This window comes from Zosterops lateralis (genome assembly GCF_965231275.1).
Source record: "Zosterops lateralis genome assembly, chromosome: 17".
Taxonomy (NCBI): Eukaryota; Metazoa; Chordata; class Aves; order Passeriformes; family Zosteropidae; genus Zosterops; species Zosterops lateralis.
The window spans coordinates 9,977,641-9,992,874 of NC_139777.1; the positions used below are offsets into that span (position 1 = coordinate 9,977,641).

Sequence of the window (15,234 nt, forward strand, 5' to 3'; positions counted from 1 at the left end):
ACTCTCATCCAGAAAGATTTGGAGAATTAAGACTATTTTTAGGGAGTGAAGCACCTCCCCCTGAGTCACTGCAGGGACATATATCTATCCGGTCGTGATTCAAAGCAGAAATAGCCTTGAAGAGTTAGATAAAAAAAAAAAAAAAGCCAGGAAAGTAGATACTAACACAGCTTGGTGTGAAAGGAAGGGCAGGGAAAACAGAGGTGACAACGGGTTTGGCCACTGTCAACAGTGCTGACACAGCAGCAGCTCCATCAGTGCCCGTGTCACAACGTGTGACCTGTGAGCAGCTCCAACCCCACGGCGATGCTCACAGCGAGGAGCAGCATCACCTGGGGACAGCACAGGCAGGTACAAACAGCCCTGCCAGGAGCCCTGGCTTGCAGAGAGGGAAACGAATCCCAAGTGCCTGGAAGGGGACCAAAGAGGAGATTTGCTCCCATTTGTTCTGCTTTCATCGCAGAGCTCCACTAACACGCAGTCCCACGCTTCCCATCTGCATGTTTAATTCCAACCGTTGATCCGTTTGCAGCCCAGGGCTCTGCACACACGGCTGTGAGTCAGCAGCCACTGCCCCAGCACCACACACACATCCAGCTCTGTTTTCATCCAGCTTCAGCTCTGCCTGCCCAGCCTGCAGCAGGCAGGGAATATTATGTCATTAATTATTAAACAAGCTTTTTGATCGAAACTAAACAAAGGCTGATGCAAAGTGTAGAAAGATCCCTGACACGGTGCTGTAGCAACTGCTACAATAACTGAACAGTATAATGAAGACCTGAAGAGATATTTAACACCTCCAGTTAGCTCAGGTTTGGAAGCACTATCTTATTTAGGGATAAATCTCCAGGATGCTGCCTGCCCTCCTGACAGCAAGCTGGGACAACTCACATTTCAGGGTGACAACCTGAGCTGTTGGCCATCAGCTGAACAGACCTACAGGGAGCAGAGGGCTCTGATATCCCTGATAACACTTCAGGCACCTAAAATTACCAGGCTGAGTTACCCAGCTACAACAATTGATACACAAGCAGTGTATGAAATACAGAGAAGCTCAGTAGTCTGACCTGCTGCAGCACAACTCAACCTACAGATAACGAACGTCATTGTCGTTCAGAGGTGAGTTCAGAGCACATTGCACTGATTAGAAACTCCTTTTCAGGGGAAAAAGAGGCAGGATACAAGGGATACTGCATGGTAAAGCAAAGCAGGTTCCTCACAATACTCCTGACAAGAAGGATCAGCTCCTTCCCCAGTGACTCACTGTGGGTACAGAGGATGACAGGCCATACAAGCACCAACTTAAACCTGTAATTGGAGCAAGCCAAGTCAGAGCTGAATACATATTTCCCTGGAAAAAGACAAGCAAGGGAGCTGCAGGAAGAGGCAGGTGATGCCAGTCACCTCTGCAGGCAAAGGACAGCCGTCCTGCTCCTGGAGCAATATGATAGCAGACGGACCAAGGGCTGGCAAGGGTTTTCCAGGGGTGAGCACAGCCATGGATATCCTGGAGCAGGAGCCAGTCCACACCAACATCTGCTCCTAAAGGTCAGCACAGCCCCTGCTGTCCCACTCCAGCAGAGCTGAGGGAGCTCCGGCAGCGTGTGGGAGAGATGCAGGGCTGGATAGTGACCCCCTGCCCTTGCCTGAGACAGCAAAGCAGAACTACAAACAGTGTATGTTCCAGCAATGGAAGCTGGTCCAGGCAACACCAGAAAGGGGTAACAGGCACCTCACTCAAGTAAGGACCCAGGCAGCTGAGACCATAAACACTCTCCATACCTGCAAACAGCTCCAGGAGTGAAAACTGCCACGTGAGCCAAGCTACCAGAGGGATCCCCACGTCACCAAAATCCAAACAGCAGCACAGGCTGCTGTGCTTCCACACAAGTCCAGAGAGCTGTGCCCCCTTCAAGTTTAGTTCTGCACAAGACAAACCAGTTATTTCTTTTACAATTACATCAAATTGAGAATTTGTCCGCTGTAGAATCATGGAATGGTTTGGGTGGGAAGGGATCTTAGAGGTTCCACTCCCCTGCCATGGACAGGGATATCTCCACAAGACGAGGCTGCTCCAAGCCCTGTCCAACTTGGCCTGGAACATTTGCAGGGATGAGATAAGGGATGACATCAATCCCATCTAGCCAAATGAAGATGATTTGGATAGAAATAAAGCAGAAAGATGGTTCATGGCTCTTGTCAGAGTTTGCAACCAGCAAACAGAACAAGGCAACAGCTGTAAATCCCTTCACCCAGCACTAATAACCAAGCCATGACTGAACCACCTTTAAGGATAAGATCCGTGTCTCACGCCCTCCTGCAGAGTCAGCAGCAGTTGCTGTTTGGACTTAAGCGAGCCCAGCCTCCTCCACAGCACTAAACTGGGAGCAGAGCAATCCAGCCTGGAACCAGCAGCTCAAAGAGCATCATTCCCCCCACCCCACGGCACCCCTCAAATGTGATGTGGACATGCAGTGTCCCCACAGAGCTGTGGCAGCACCGTGTCCCCAGGGACAAAGCACAGCAAGGAGCTGCCTCCAGAATGGGCAAATAACAAGGAGGAACAGCAAAGCACCATATGGATCCAGAGAGTGCCATGGGAAAACACGCTGACTGGGAACACCAATTATTCATCACTGTTTAAAAACAAGTAGCTCAAAGTCACCAGGAGCTGCAGAGCTGCCCTGGAAACCTGCGCACTCCAGCACCCAAAGAGAGACAAACACTCCAGGATTTGTCTGCAGAAGGACAGGGTGTGACAAAAAACATTCCAGGAGAGCATGTTGCCTCATTCTATCAGGTAGGAGCTAAATGCAAGGAAAAGTTTTCCCCTCCGAGGGTGGTCCAAAACTGGAAGAGGGGCCTGGAGAAGCTCCGCAAACTCCTATCTTGGAGATTTTGGGGGCTGGAGCACAAGTGATGAGGAGCAGCCGAGGGAGCTGGAGGGGCTCAACAGGGACCTCATGGCTTTGCACAACTCCCTGACAGGAGGGGACAGCAGGGGGGGGTCAGGGTCTCCTCCCAGGGAACAGGGACAGGAGGAGAGGGAACGGCCTCAAGCTGGGCCAGGGGAGACTCAGGTTGGATATTTGGAATATTTTTTCATGGAAAGGGTGGTCAGGGTGACACAGCTGCCCAGGGCAATGCTGGAGTCCCCATCCCTGAAGGGATTTAACAGCCATGCAGATGTGGCACTTGGGGACAATGGTCAGTGGTGACCTTGGCAGTGCTGGGGGAACACTCAAATCAAACGTTCCCAGAGGTCTCTCCTAGGCTCCCTCAATCCCTCCACATCTCTACCACCAGCAGTGGTTTTCAAGCTCCTTCCTGAACTCCCCTCCTCAGCTTTCAGTGGAGTCTCAGCACAAGAAACAGGAAAAAAACCTCTGGGTTGTGCTCAAGCCCTTATGATGCCAACCAAGAGTTAACTGCTGGATAATAGAGCTGATGAAGAATGCTGCCCTGTGAAATAAGGCTTTTCCAGGGAAATGAGCTGCAGGATGACCCAGACAAGATAGCTGAAGTGCCCCAGGCACTCATCACTGCTCTAAGAGGGGAGTTAATGCTGCTTGATGGAGAAGCCTTTCCCTTCCTAACAATGACATGGTTTTCCTCTCTCCATTTGTCACTGCTTTCATCATTACACCCCATGCCCAGAGGAAGTCCTGCTGAAGGCTCTCCAGACAGCCAACCGACAGGTACCCAGCTCCAGCCCATCCAACAGAGGAGCCAACACATCCCAGAGCTCTAAGAAAGGTCAAGGAACTGCTTGGAGAACACAACACTCTTGGAGCATCCATGGTCACATGAGCCAACGCAAATCTTCAATGAATTAATACTCACCTGAAGATCCTCTCTAATCTCCTTGAAAACACTTATCTGTTCAAGGTGATTAGATTCTCCCATACAGAGCCGCTAATTATAGATTATGATAAATCTGATTGGCAGCCTGCAAGAGGAGTTCAGAGAGAGAGTTTGGATCATTAGCAAGTCAAGCAGACTAGTCCTGCATCCCCAAACTGCCTGCCCACGCCGGCATCACTGAATCAGCCAAAAAACTTGGTCAAAAACAACCTAGGAGGAACAGTCGAGGGCAAGTAAAATGGTCCATATTGCTGTGGATTTAGGAACTTCCTAAACCCACACACCGCACTCCAGAGGATGGTACTGCACAGGAACTCCTCAAGAATTCCTCAGCAGTTGTTATTTTTCACAGGTTTAGAGCAGGGAATACAAAGCAAAAGCACATGAAGTTTCTCTGGCAGCAAGACTTGATGTCTTCATCAATTTAGCAAAGCTACAGGAGGCTTTAAATGCTCCATTTGGGAAAAAATGCTGTAATTAGAAGCTTTAATTCAGCAAACCGTCCCTGTGAAACCAACTGGGCAGCAAACAAGCGTCACACGTGGCTGCTGGAGCAAACCCCTCAGAACAGCTCCAAAGGATGGCACAGCACCCACCCACGCACCAGCACCACCAGGGACACCAAGGGGACACCCGGGATTCCAGCAGCTCAGCCCTGCAAACCAAAATCCTCCCAGGCAACGTGACAGGCTGGGGTTTAAAGATAAAGAGCGAGTGGCAGGAAATCCAAATGGAACAAAAAGCTTCAACCTGGAATGAAATCAATCCACGCAAGGAGGAGGCTTGGGCGCCACGGGGCAATTTAGATGGTTTTAGCAGACAAGCAAAATGAAGTTTCTACAAAGCTACTCCTGAGCAGCTAAAGCTAAATCAGGCGGGCTGTGCAGCTAAAAAGGTGACAACAGAAGGAGAGCGCAGCAGTTCACCCACAAGGGCAGGGAAGGAGACTTCTGGTGTGGACCTGCTGAGCTGGGATGAGCACAAAGAGCCAGCAGAAAGCAAAACCCGTGACTCTCAGAATGCCAGAGACCTCTATAGAATATATATAGATAGACAAATATAGATATATGCTCTTTATCAGTGAACAGGCAGCAGCCTGACACCTGCCTGGCTCCTGTCACGGAGCTAGAATTCGTATCAAAACAGAACTGCCAGTTTTTACCCCAGACTGTCTCCCAGGAGCGCTCCCAGATGAGCAATTCAAGCTGACACAGCCACTACTTCAGAGTGCTGGTTTTGAAGAGTATCATGGAGGCTTTTCTCCACTTAAGAAAGACTTCACTGCGTGTTCTGCACTGTATTTTTGTATTCCTGACTCACAACCAAATTAACTCAGTTGTCATCAAGTCCAGTGATGAAAAGAAGCACAAAACCCTCCAGCATCCCTTTTCCCAAGCAGCTGCTGAACGTCTGCCCTGCCTGAAAGCTTCACAAAGTTTCAACTCCTTCACATGCTGCTCAGAATAATTTTCTTGGGTGTTTCTGTTTGTTGTTTCAGCCTAAAACAGATCAAATGGTCTTAAAATAAACCTGGTTGTTCCCATCTAAAATAATTGTTGAAGAAAACTACTTGTTCACTCATGACAGGCTTGGCATCAACACGTAAAAATAATATTCTGACATGGTTACAAGTGGGGTGTTAAACTCCAACAGCTTTTTTGAGCAGAGTTAAGGCATTCCAGAAAGGATTACAATAAATTAGCTGAATTACTGAGAGGTAATTACATTTTTTGGGGGGGGGTAGGTTGCTTGGCTTAAGTTCTTTGAGGGTTTTCAACAACTGCAAGTAGATAAACAAATCATTTACCCTCTGCACTGTTACCAGCTGTGGTCTGAGCCCAGGACCAAAGTCTCTCTCTGAGCTCCAAGAGTTTATATTCACACCTGACAGGGAGCTGGAGCTCCGGGATCTGCTTCAGGCTATGTGTCAGCAGCTGGAGCTGAGAGGAAATCAGCTGATGAACTTTATGTCGGGAGGAAAAACAGCTTTGACATAACCTTTACAGAGAATTCCTGTCTCAGGGGGTTTGGCACTTTAAAGACTGACTATTTTATAAAGCTCAACCATCTCTAATATCCAGGATTGTTTCCGTGTCCTGAAGTACAACCAACATCGGCTGCACAACACCGAGGGTGACAGAACGCTCGTGTTCCAAGTGACAAGAATAAACACGACCCAAATCACAGAACCTCTGAATGGTCTGGGTGGGAAGGGACTTAAAGCTCCTCTGGTTCCACACTCCTGCTATAGACAGTATCACCTTCCTGGAGGATGAAAACACCAACATCCACGTTTGTATTCTCACCGCTCAAGTGAGAGGAACAGCACAGGAGAAGCTACAGCGATGACACCGTTCTGGATGGAGCCTGGGGGTGTCTGACACGCTCTGGCCGAGCCCACGGCCCGTCTGCACAATCCCCCGCGGCAGAGAGCGCGGGGAGCGGGCACGGCCCGCAGGCCCTGCCGGGGCTCCCTCCAGCATTCCCAGCCCAGCATTCCCAGCACAACATTCCCAGCCCAACAGCCCAGGCCATCCCTGCACCGCCACCGCACTGCTGGGGAAAGGTTCCCGAGGCTCTGGCAGGGTACAGCAGAGCAGGTTACACGGCTGAGGGAGGAGGGTTTGGGGTTTTTGGCCGGAAGGTTCTGATTTGGGCAGCCGGAGCTGCTGCAGCAGGAGCGGAGGGATGGGGAGAGAGAAGGATGGGAGATCCAGGGCGCTCCATCATCCCGGGGCCCCGCCGCGGTCTGCAGGATCAAAGCCCGAGTTTGGCTTTAAAAGAGGGGGAAAAGCCCAAACTAAGCGATACGAGGCGATTTTCGCTGTGCGACAGCGCAGCCCCCGCGCTCCGTCCCCCGCCCGGCCCCGGTACCTGTAGTAGCTGAGCAGCCCATTGCTGAGCACGAACCAGCGGCGCTGGTAGCCCTTCAGGTAGTTGGTCCACTTGAAGAGCCAGCCCTTGTAGGTGTCGGAGCCCGGGGGGGCAGCGGGAGGGCCCCCCGCAGGGCCCCCGCCGCCGCGGCCGCCCGGCTCGGCGCTCATGGCCGGCAGCTCGTGGCAGGCCAGGCAGGGCACGGCGCTGAGGAGCGAGACCAGCCCGCGGGTGCCGCCGCCGCAGAGCGCGGCCGCCTTCCCCATAGACCCCGCGGGGCCCGGCCGAGGCTCCGCCGCTCCCGGGGCGGCCCCGGCCCGTCCGCACCGACCGGGGGCGGCGCCGCCGCCACGTGACCGCCACGGGGAGGGGAGGGGAGGGGAGGGGAGGGGAGGGGAGGGGAGGGGAGGGGAGGGGAGGGGAGGGGAGGGGAGGGGAGGGGAGGGGAGGGGAGGGGAGGGGAGGGGAGGGGGCGAGCGCCCCCCGGCGGCGGGGCGGGAATAGCGCGCACCGCCCTCGCCCCTCCCCCGCCATTTTGACCCCCCGCCGCCATTTCGTGCTGGGGGGCTGCAGCCGGGGGAGGTTGAAAATTGTTCCATGTCAATCTTCCCGCAAAAAGTCCTCCTCGGTGCTGCCTGCCCTGCTGGGACGAGAAGCCCCACCCCACTGTCCCGCTCACCTGCTCCCTCCAGCAGCACACGGGCCTGGATTTTGTGCCCGAGGAGGTACCTGTCTGCAGGGAGTGTGGAGGCCTGTGGTAGGTGCTGCCCGGCCAAGTGTCCCCATGTCTGCTGAAGGTTCTTCCCTTTCCCCATTCCCCTTTCTCTTCCCAGCCTTTTTCTTCCCTTCCTCATTCCCTCTTCCCTTTTTCTCTTCCCCTTTCCCCTTTCCCCTTCCTTCTTCCCACTTTATCCTCTCCGCTTCATTCCCACCCCCCTCATCACAGATCACGTCTCACTCATCTGGCTGATCCACTCTGATCCCCCTGATCCCATTATCCTCACCCATCACCTTCACACACTGTCCCAGCCGTGCCAGGGGCTCAAGAGGCTCTCCCAGCCCTGGGAATTCTCCAGAGGGAGCACTGGGCTCCAAGCCTCGGGATCCGGGCTAGGCAGCTCTGAGGATGAAGGACACTCCGTGCGCTGCTCTGGGCTGAGCTCCTGCCCCCCTGGGGTTGGGTGAGCAATTCCTCCCTGGACAGTCCTTCAGCCAGGAGCAGTAGGGACACTGAGGCAGCCTGTGCGATCACTCCTAGGTCTGCAACAGCCTGAGAGTGCTTTGGACTCCAAAGGCTGCAGTTCAGAGACCCATGGAATGGGTTTTGTGTGGGAAGGGAACTTCAATCCCATCCAGTCCCACCCCTGCCGTGGGCAGGGACACCATCCCAGGCTGCTCCAAGCCCCAATGCCCAACCTGGCCTTGGAGGCTTCCAGGGATCCAGGGCCAGCCACAGCTGCTCTGAGCAGGGCCTGCCCACTCTCACAGGGAACAATTCCTTCCCAATATCCCATCCAGCCCTGCCCTCTGGCAGTGGGAAGCCACTCCCTGTGTCCTGTCCCTCCATCCCTTGTCCCCAGTTCCTCTCCAGCTCTCCTGAAGCCCCTTTAGGCCCTGGAAGGGGCTTTAAGGTCTCCCTGGAGGCTGTTGGTGTTTGTGAACTGAAGCCTTTCTGGACAGGGAATGTCCTTCTTGATGTAACTACCCCCCAAACTATCCACATGGGTGCCAACTTCTCAAAGTCTCATGGATCCCAGTATCTCTTGTGGCTGCCAATAAGGGAACACACCTTCCTTGGCCATGTCTGAGGAGAGAGGGGCCTCACCAGTGCCACTGCTCCCTCCTCAAGGGAGGCTGCAAGGAAGGGCCCTAAAGTCAGGAGTGGGCTGTCAAATCCACACAAGCAGGACCTGACAGGATTTTAAAACTGGCTAAAACAGACAAAAATCTGCAGTGGTAGCATAAAATGTTAGGTGATTTAACCAGGAATATTTCACTTGGTAAACTGTATTATTTGAGTCTTTCTGTGAACACAATTTTGCTTTTGAATAGTGTTTTCTTCATTCCATAATAATAATAATTTAGACTAAATATGGTTCCTTGCATTCTGTTAAATGACATAAGAAATATAGATCATGACATTACCACAGGTATTATGAGGTATCTGAGGGGAAATGGCCTCAAGTTGTGCCAGGGGATGTTTGTACTAAATATTAACAAAACTTCTTTTCATGGAAAGGATCCTAAAGCCCTGGGACAAACTGCCAAGGGAAGTGGTAGAGTCACCATCCCTGGAAGTGTTCATAAAACATGTGGATGTGGCACTTGAGGACATGGGTTACTGGCAAACATGGTGGTACTGGCTTGACTTGATGATTTAAAAATTCTTTTCCAACCTTAACAATTCAATGCTTTTATCTGGAAGAGCTCAGACACAGCAGCTTTGCCAGAGAGAGAAATGGGATTTGGGCCTTTATTTCCTGCGCCTGCCCTTGCCTTTGCCCTTCTTCAGTTTTGACTTGTAGATGGACCGCACCAAGTAGCCTTTCCAGAAGGCCTGGATGTAGGTGGCAGCTTCATTCCTCCTGGCCTCCATCCGTGCAGCTTCCTCCTCCTTCTCCTTGAGCATCCTGCGCTCCTCCTCGATCTCGGTGTACTCCTGGAGCAGCAGCGCGTGTTTCTCCATCAGCAGGGACAGCTGGTCCTTCTCGTCATTGAAGACGGCCTGGAGCTCGTCATATGTGGCCTGGCAGGACAGCAGGGATCAGGGACAGCTGCTCAGGTGAGGGTCCTGAAACCCATCCCAAAGCCATGGAACCTCAACTGGTTGGAGCCTTTCCAAAGGGATTCAAAAGGAAGACGTGTCTCCAGTACCTGGGGAGCTTTCATGAGATGCTGGATCCCACAATGGAAGATTTGGAGAACTAGCAGTGTGGGGCTGGGTCTGCCTTGGCAAATTCTGTCCCAAACATGGGGCTCCTACCTCTCCACAGACAGGAAACCAAAATAATCCCATCATTAAACATCTGACAGGAGATCATTCCTTACAATTAGCAGCAGCTTTCAGGCCCCTCCCTGCATTTTGCTCTGTAAGGAATCCAACAGCTTTTATCCAACCCCATAAATACTGCAAGAACAAAAAAGCCCCCAGGGCCTTCCCGGAGGCAAGTTTTGGGGGTGCTGATGTGACCCTCAGCCTGTTGTGGCTCAACTGGGGGCAGGCTGTTGGGTTTCTTAACACCCAGCACATCCCCCAAGGTTTCAGCAGGAACAGGAGCAGAATTCGGACATCAGGTAGGCCCATGAGGATTGAGGATTGGAGCAAAACTGAAAAACCTGTTTCCTGGCATCAGGTGGACATCCCAGACAGACCCATTTGCCCCCAGACACTGTGAGATTTAGCAGTGGATGTAACTTTTCCTAAAGCCAAAGCAGCAGAGGGCTCCTGGACACACAGGCAGGACAAAGATCCCTTTCCTGTAGTTCAGCTGGAGGCAGAACTACCTCACACTTCCATGGTCTCCTGGGTAAGAGCCATGTGTCCCTTTGGACAGGAATCTACCTGAGCAAATCACTTCATGGCCGAGCAAAGAACTTAAAGAAAGCCAATACCTGTTTTTCTGTCATGTCTGTGTCATATCTCTGGACCCATTCCTGAATTTCCCTTTCTGCTTTGCACTTTTCCTGAAACACAAAAGATCAGATCCTTGCAGACATCTGAGGCCTGGTAAGAAGTATCCTGAGTGAGAAAACAGGGAAACTTTGAGCCACAGCATCATTATATCTGAATATTTCACCTCCTCCCAGTGACAAGCTTCCCTCAGCTGACACATATGTGGTTTGCCCTGGTTTGAGGATTCTCCTGGGACATTCCCAAAGGGCTTTATTTGGTTTGCAGCATGGACCTGGGGAGGTGAACAGCACCTGGAAGCTGCTTTCTGCAGGAGGAAATGAACGTGTCTGATGGAATGTGGCAAGTCATTGACAAACTGAAGCAACCAGCCTGAAACTGAAGCAAGAGAGGACTGCAAAACATGAATGTGGGACAGAAAGTACTTAGGAGATGGTGCCTTTTAAAATAAAGAGACCTATCTGGCTGTCAAACAGTTTAGCAGTGGCTGTACTGCTGTACAACCTGGGGCAGTTTACCTCCAGCCCTGGATGTGTGCTCCGTGCAATCATTCCTGCTCCATTTCCTTTGTGGCACTGCCCCAGGATGTCCCAAGGGCTCCCAGGCCATCACGAGGTACCACCTGAGCTATTTAGACCACAAGTACAACTTGTACTTGCTGAGGAAAGGAGGCCTCTGTGGTCAGTAAATGCATCTGCCAGAGTGCTGGAATGAGGTAAGATTTCCACAGGCAGCCCTACTGTGGCAGGAACTGCCTGACGCAGCCACTCTGCCAAAGATTTTGGGGGTTGTACTGCAGCTCTAACTTGAGTTTGATGTTTTGGCAGTGCCCAGCCCTTCATACTGTACCACCCAATGCAAGAGTGACAGATGCCCCATCACCACGTGAGCTTCCTGCCCATGGAAAGCTGTGCTAGTTTGGAGAGAATACCCAGGATGAGCAAAATGAGAAGGAAAATGCCTTTTTTTTTCTAGTTCTCAATTCCGTGTCACCAGGGTGTTCTGCTCAGGGCAGAGCTGCTGCTACAGGGCCTGAGCCTGCCTCATGGTCCCATTCCTCCTCTTGTATCTGCTCAGCCCTGAGGACAAGGACTTTGGGGTGCTGGTGGGTGAGGGCTGGACTTTCCCCAGCCCTGAAACCCCCTCAGCCCTGGGCTGAGCCCCCAGTGTGAGCAGCAGGGGAGGGGGGGATTCTGCCCCTTTGCCCCACCTGCAGAGCTGCCCCAGCCCTGGGGCCCAGCACAGGAAGGACCTGGAGCTGCTGGAGAGACTCCAGAGGACTCTCTGGAGTTCACAGAGATGCTCCCAGGGCTGGAGCCCCTCTGCTCTGGAGCCAGGCTGGGAGAGCTGGGGGTGCTCACCTGGAGAACAGAAGGCTCCAGGGAGAGCTCAGAGCCCCTTCCAGGCCCTAAAGGGGCTCCAGGAGAGCTGGAGAGGGACTGGGGACAAGGGCTGGAGGGACAGGACACAGGGAATGGCTTCTCACTGCCAGAGGGCAGGGCTGGATGGGATATTGGGCAGGAATTGTTCCCTGGGAGGGTGGGCAGGCCCTGGCACAGGGTGCCCAGAGCAGCTGTGGCTGCCCCTGGATCCCTGGCAGTGCCCAAGGCCAGGTTAGACAGGGCTTGGAGCAGCCTGGGACAGTGGAAGATGTCACTGCCCATGGCAGTGGTGGGACTGATGGGCTTTAAGGTCTCTTCCCACCCAAACTATTGGTGATGATTGGGTGGTGAGCACTCAGACTATGGGATGATTGTATGTAATCACATTTCCCCCTCATTCAGTCCAGCCTGACTCCTTGGCTTGTCTTGCCCAAGATGGGCAGAGCAGGACCTTCTGAGCCCTCAGCATCAGCCCTATTTCACCTTGAACACTAAATCAGCTCTAAAAGATGCCTTCTACCAAGCCAATATTGTTTGCTCTGCTCTCCCTACAACAGATCCCTGGTTTCTCACTGTCCTGCACCTGTCCTGCCCCAGCCTTGCTGCCCTGAGCTGTGCCCAGTGGCACAGCACAGTGTGAAGGTGTTCCCAGAGCAAGGCAGCCGGCAGGAGCAGGACCTGTGACAGGCTCTGTCCCTGCTGTCGCTGCAGGGCTGCTTTCCACTGGAATCGGCAGAGCATGAGGACAGGGCGGGTGTGCTCTGACAAACACCATGTGCATCCTGCCAGGAACAAGCAGGGACCAAGGAACTCCTTGCAGCAGGCAGCAGCCAGAGATGACAGCTCTGCAAACAGGCTTAAACCTCCTGTCCCAGAGCTCTACTCCCCTTTACCTTCCTGAGAATCAGCTCTGAGGCTCGATGCTCCAGCACCAGTGCATTGAACCGTGCTCCCAGGAGCTGAACTTCCTGTTTCAGCCTGGAACACTTGTACTTGGAGGCTTTCTCATCCTCTTTTTGCTGATTTTCCCCTTCCCCCATGATGTGCTGGATTTCAGCCTTGCAGTCCTTGGCCAGATCTTCTATGCTGGTTTTGAGGTTTTCGATCATTTTGTCCTTCTTGTTAAGCTAGACCAGAAAACAAGAGGAATACCTTTAGGAAATGTCCCTGAGGCATAAGGTGGGCAGGAGAAGAAAAACCTTTGAGGAAAAAAAGGTGGAAGAGATCCAAAAAGGGACCCTCAGGGGCTGGCTCAGGTAGCACCAGGGACCTGCTACTGCCAGCTGAGGGAAGAGTTAGATTTACACAGGAGCTTTGGAAACCTTCCCCTGGCTCCTCTGGGAACATGCTAGTAAAGGCACAGAGCGAGCAAACCATCCCAAGCCCCATTGGCACTGCCGCCTGAGGAGCAGCCAAAACAGATTCCCTGGAGTAGCCCCATGGCTGCCCCAAGGGCTGGATCAGGCCCTGAGTGGCTGTCTGGGGGACACAGCTCAGGGGGGAAATCCCCAGCTGGGATCAGTGAAACAGATTTATTCACCATGTCCCGGACAAGCTGCCAAATGGCACATAAAAGTCTCGATTCCCAGAACTCCATGGAGTGGAGGGAAAGGGGAAAGCAGGCCCTTGCCTCTGCCAGCAGTGAGCACAGGGCAAAACCTTCTCAGCCAACCCCTCTTGCAGGGAGGAGAAAAAGAAGCACAGGTAGAAAACAAAGGATTGTTGTCAGGAGCTCTGGGCTTGGCACACAGGCTGGGAAAGTGCCTGGGAAGTGCCTGGTCAATTATCTGCCCCTCAGCTGCAGATAAAATTAAAGATTCATGTAATTTATATAATCACTGATTAATCACAAATGCTCCAAGGCAGCTGTTAGAGTCGGGAGTCACTCAAATGTTGGTTTTAAGCAAGAGTGAAGACAGAACAGATATTAAAAATGAATTTTAATCAGAGCAATCTCTCCCTGTAATGATTTTTCATTCTTTCAGCAGTAGGGAATGAAGCAGCTGGCACTGTCATCCTGCCAGGATACCACCATAGCAGTTTGTGCCTGTCCTGCCACTCCTCTGGAACTCAGGAACTTACGTTGTTTAAATTGGCTGGTGACAACAGGTTCAAAACATGCCAAATTAGAGTTTTAAAAAAAAAAATCAAGCATGCAATAAGCATGTTTCATTATGTTCTACAATAAAAATATTATTTTAAAGTTTTAGATCTGGTTTAGAAAGGATTTCTGGAATTTGCTCTTTAGGAACTGCAATAAAGGAATCAGTTTATAGTTACCAAGGTTTTGTTCCAGTTACACTTGGTTGGAAAACACATTCACACAAAATCATACCTCCTCATCTCGAGTCTGGATGACTGCTGCCAGCTCTTCCTGCAGAGCTGAGATTATTTCCGTGTTTTTCTCAACACGGAGGGAAATGTCTTTTATGAATTGAATCTTTTCCTTCTCTTCATCAGGACTGGTCAGGAGCCTCTCAAGTGTGAAATCCCGGAACTCCATAAAAGCTTTGATAAACACATCAGCTGCTGACTCTCTCACCCGAACTTTGTATTTCAGTCCATGGTAAAGCAAGGGGTTGGCCAGGAAGAGCCTCAGGATGTTTCTCAGGGAACATTTCAGGCGTTGCTCCACATCTCTCTTGCTCTCCTCATTTCCAGGGCTGGCGAGCAGGTGCTGTATTTCCACTGCAAGCTTCTGATGCTCCAAAAGGCTGCTTGTGATCTCAGGTCCCAGCATCCTGGCATACCTCTCCAGGGAGCCAATAACCCGTGGGATCAACCTGGTGATCTCCAGCTTGACAATGGTCTCATCCAAGACAGTAAGGATTCTTTCTGTCTCGGTGATATCAGGCTTTAGCTGGCGTGGATCTAACACTTTCATGACTCCTAATGGGATCCCTGCCCTCCCTGGAGTTGCCATGCCCTTCACCAAGGTTTTTTGCTCCAACAAGGATGCTTGGAGTGCAGATGGATCCCCTGTTGCCATGGTCTGAGTGGTTTGAGGTCTAGAATGGACACGGCAGCTCTTGTACAAGGTGAGACTCTGGAAGAAAATCGAGGTCCCTTGTGCCGCTCCTGTCACAAAATCTCCCTTATTGGATTTTCTCTCTAAAAGGAAAACATGGTGACAGCATTAGAGAAGCAATATAATTTGGAAAAACACGAGTCCCAGATTACCCCGGGATTCTCCCTGAGTCTGGGCAGGGGGTCAGGACATGGGGTTGTGGATTAGAGCTGGTCTCTGTCCCAGAGCAGCTGCCAAACACCCATGGGAAGGGGGTGATGGACTCCTGCTTTGAAGGGTGGTAGGGAGAAAGCTCCCATCGACTTCTGAGTAGCAGCTGTGGTAGAGGAGCACAAGCTGCAGCTCTGCAGTCCCCAGAGGGGTGTGAAGAGGGACTTGGAGAGCCCTGGGGCCCCCCTAGAGGGAAAGGTAGGGTTCCCAGTGGGAAACCTCTATGGGAAACCTCTACCACTCTA

At 52.1% G+C, this 15,234-nt stretch overlaps 2 protein-coding genes across 8 annotated transcripts in view; both read right to left on the bottom strand.

The window, feature by feature from the left end:
• The window catches only part of OSBP2 (oxysterol binding protein 2), a 94,026-nt gene extending 86,969 nt beyond the window's left edge, over positions 1 to 7,057 (bottom strand). For all 7 annotated transcript variants that reach the window (XM_083874256.1, XM_083874255.1, XM_083874254.1 and 4 more), the window contains exon 1: positions 6,739 to 7,057. In XM_083874256.1, coding sequence (XP_083730382.1) covers positions 6,739 to 7,004 — 266 coding nt within the window. In that variant the 5' untranslated portion in view covers positions 7,005 to 7,057. The remainder of the gene's footprint in view (positions 1 to 6,738) is intronic.
• Positions 7,058 to 9,015: 1,958 nt separating this feature from the next.
• Positions 9,016 to 14,856, bottom strand: DRC10 (dynein regulatory complex subunit 10). The gene is made up of 4 exons (XM_083874166.1): positions 14,087 to 14,856; positions 12,645 to 12,878; positions 10,351 to 10,422; positions 9,016 to 9,484 (listed from the first exon to the last, which is right to left on the bottom strand). The coding sequence occupies exons 1-4, from the start codon at positions 14,738 to 14,740 to the stop codon at positions 9,212 to 9,214; spliced, it is 1,233 nt and encodes a 410-aa protein (XP_083730292.1). The 5' UTR covers positions 14,741 to 14,856; the 3' UTR covers positions 9,016 to 9,211.
• Between the last annotated feature and the right edge of the window lie 378 nt (positions 14,857 to 15,234).

Bases quoted from the DNA above. Each gene is read 5' to 3' on its own strand.
- DRC10 (XM_083874166.1), bottom strand. From the start codon at position 14,740: ATGGCAACAGGGGATCCATCTGCACTCCAAGCATCCTTGTTGGAGCAA. The intron at 10,423-12,644 runs GTAAAGGGGAGT...TTTGTGTTTCAG, and splicing joins CAGAGCTGATTCTCAGGAAG to GAAAAGTGCAAAGCAGAAAG. The intron at 9,485-10,350 runs GTATTGGCTTTC...CTGTCCTGCCAG, and splicing joins CAGACATGACAGAAAAACAG to GCCACATATGACGAGCTCCA.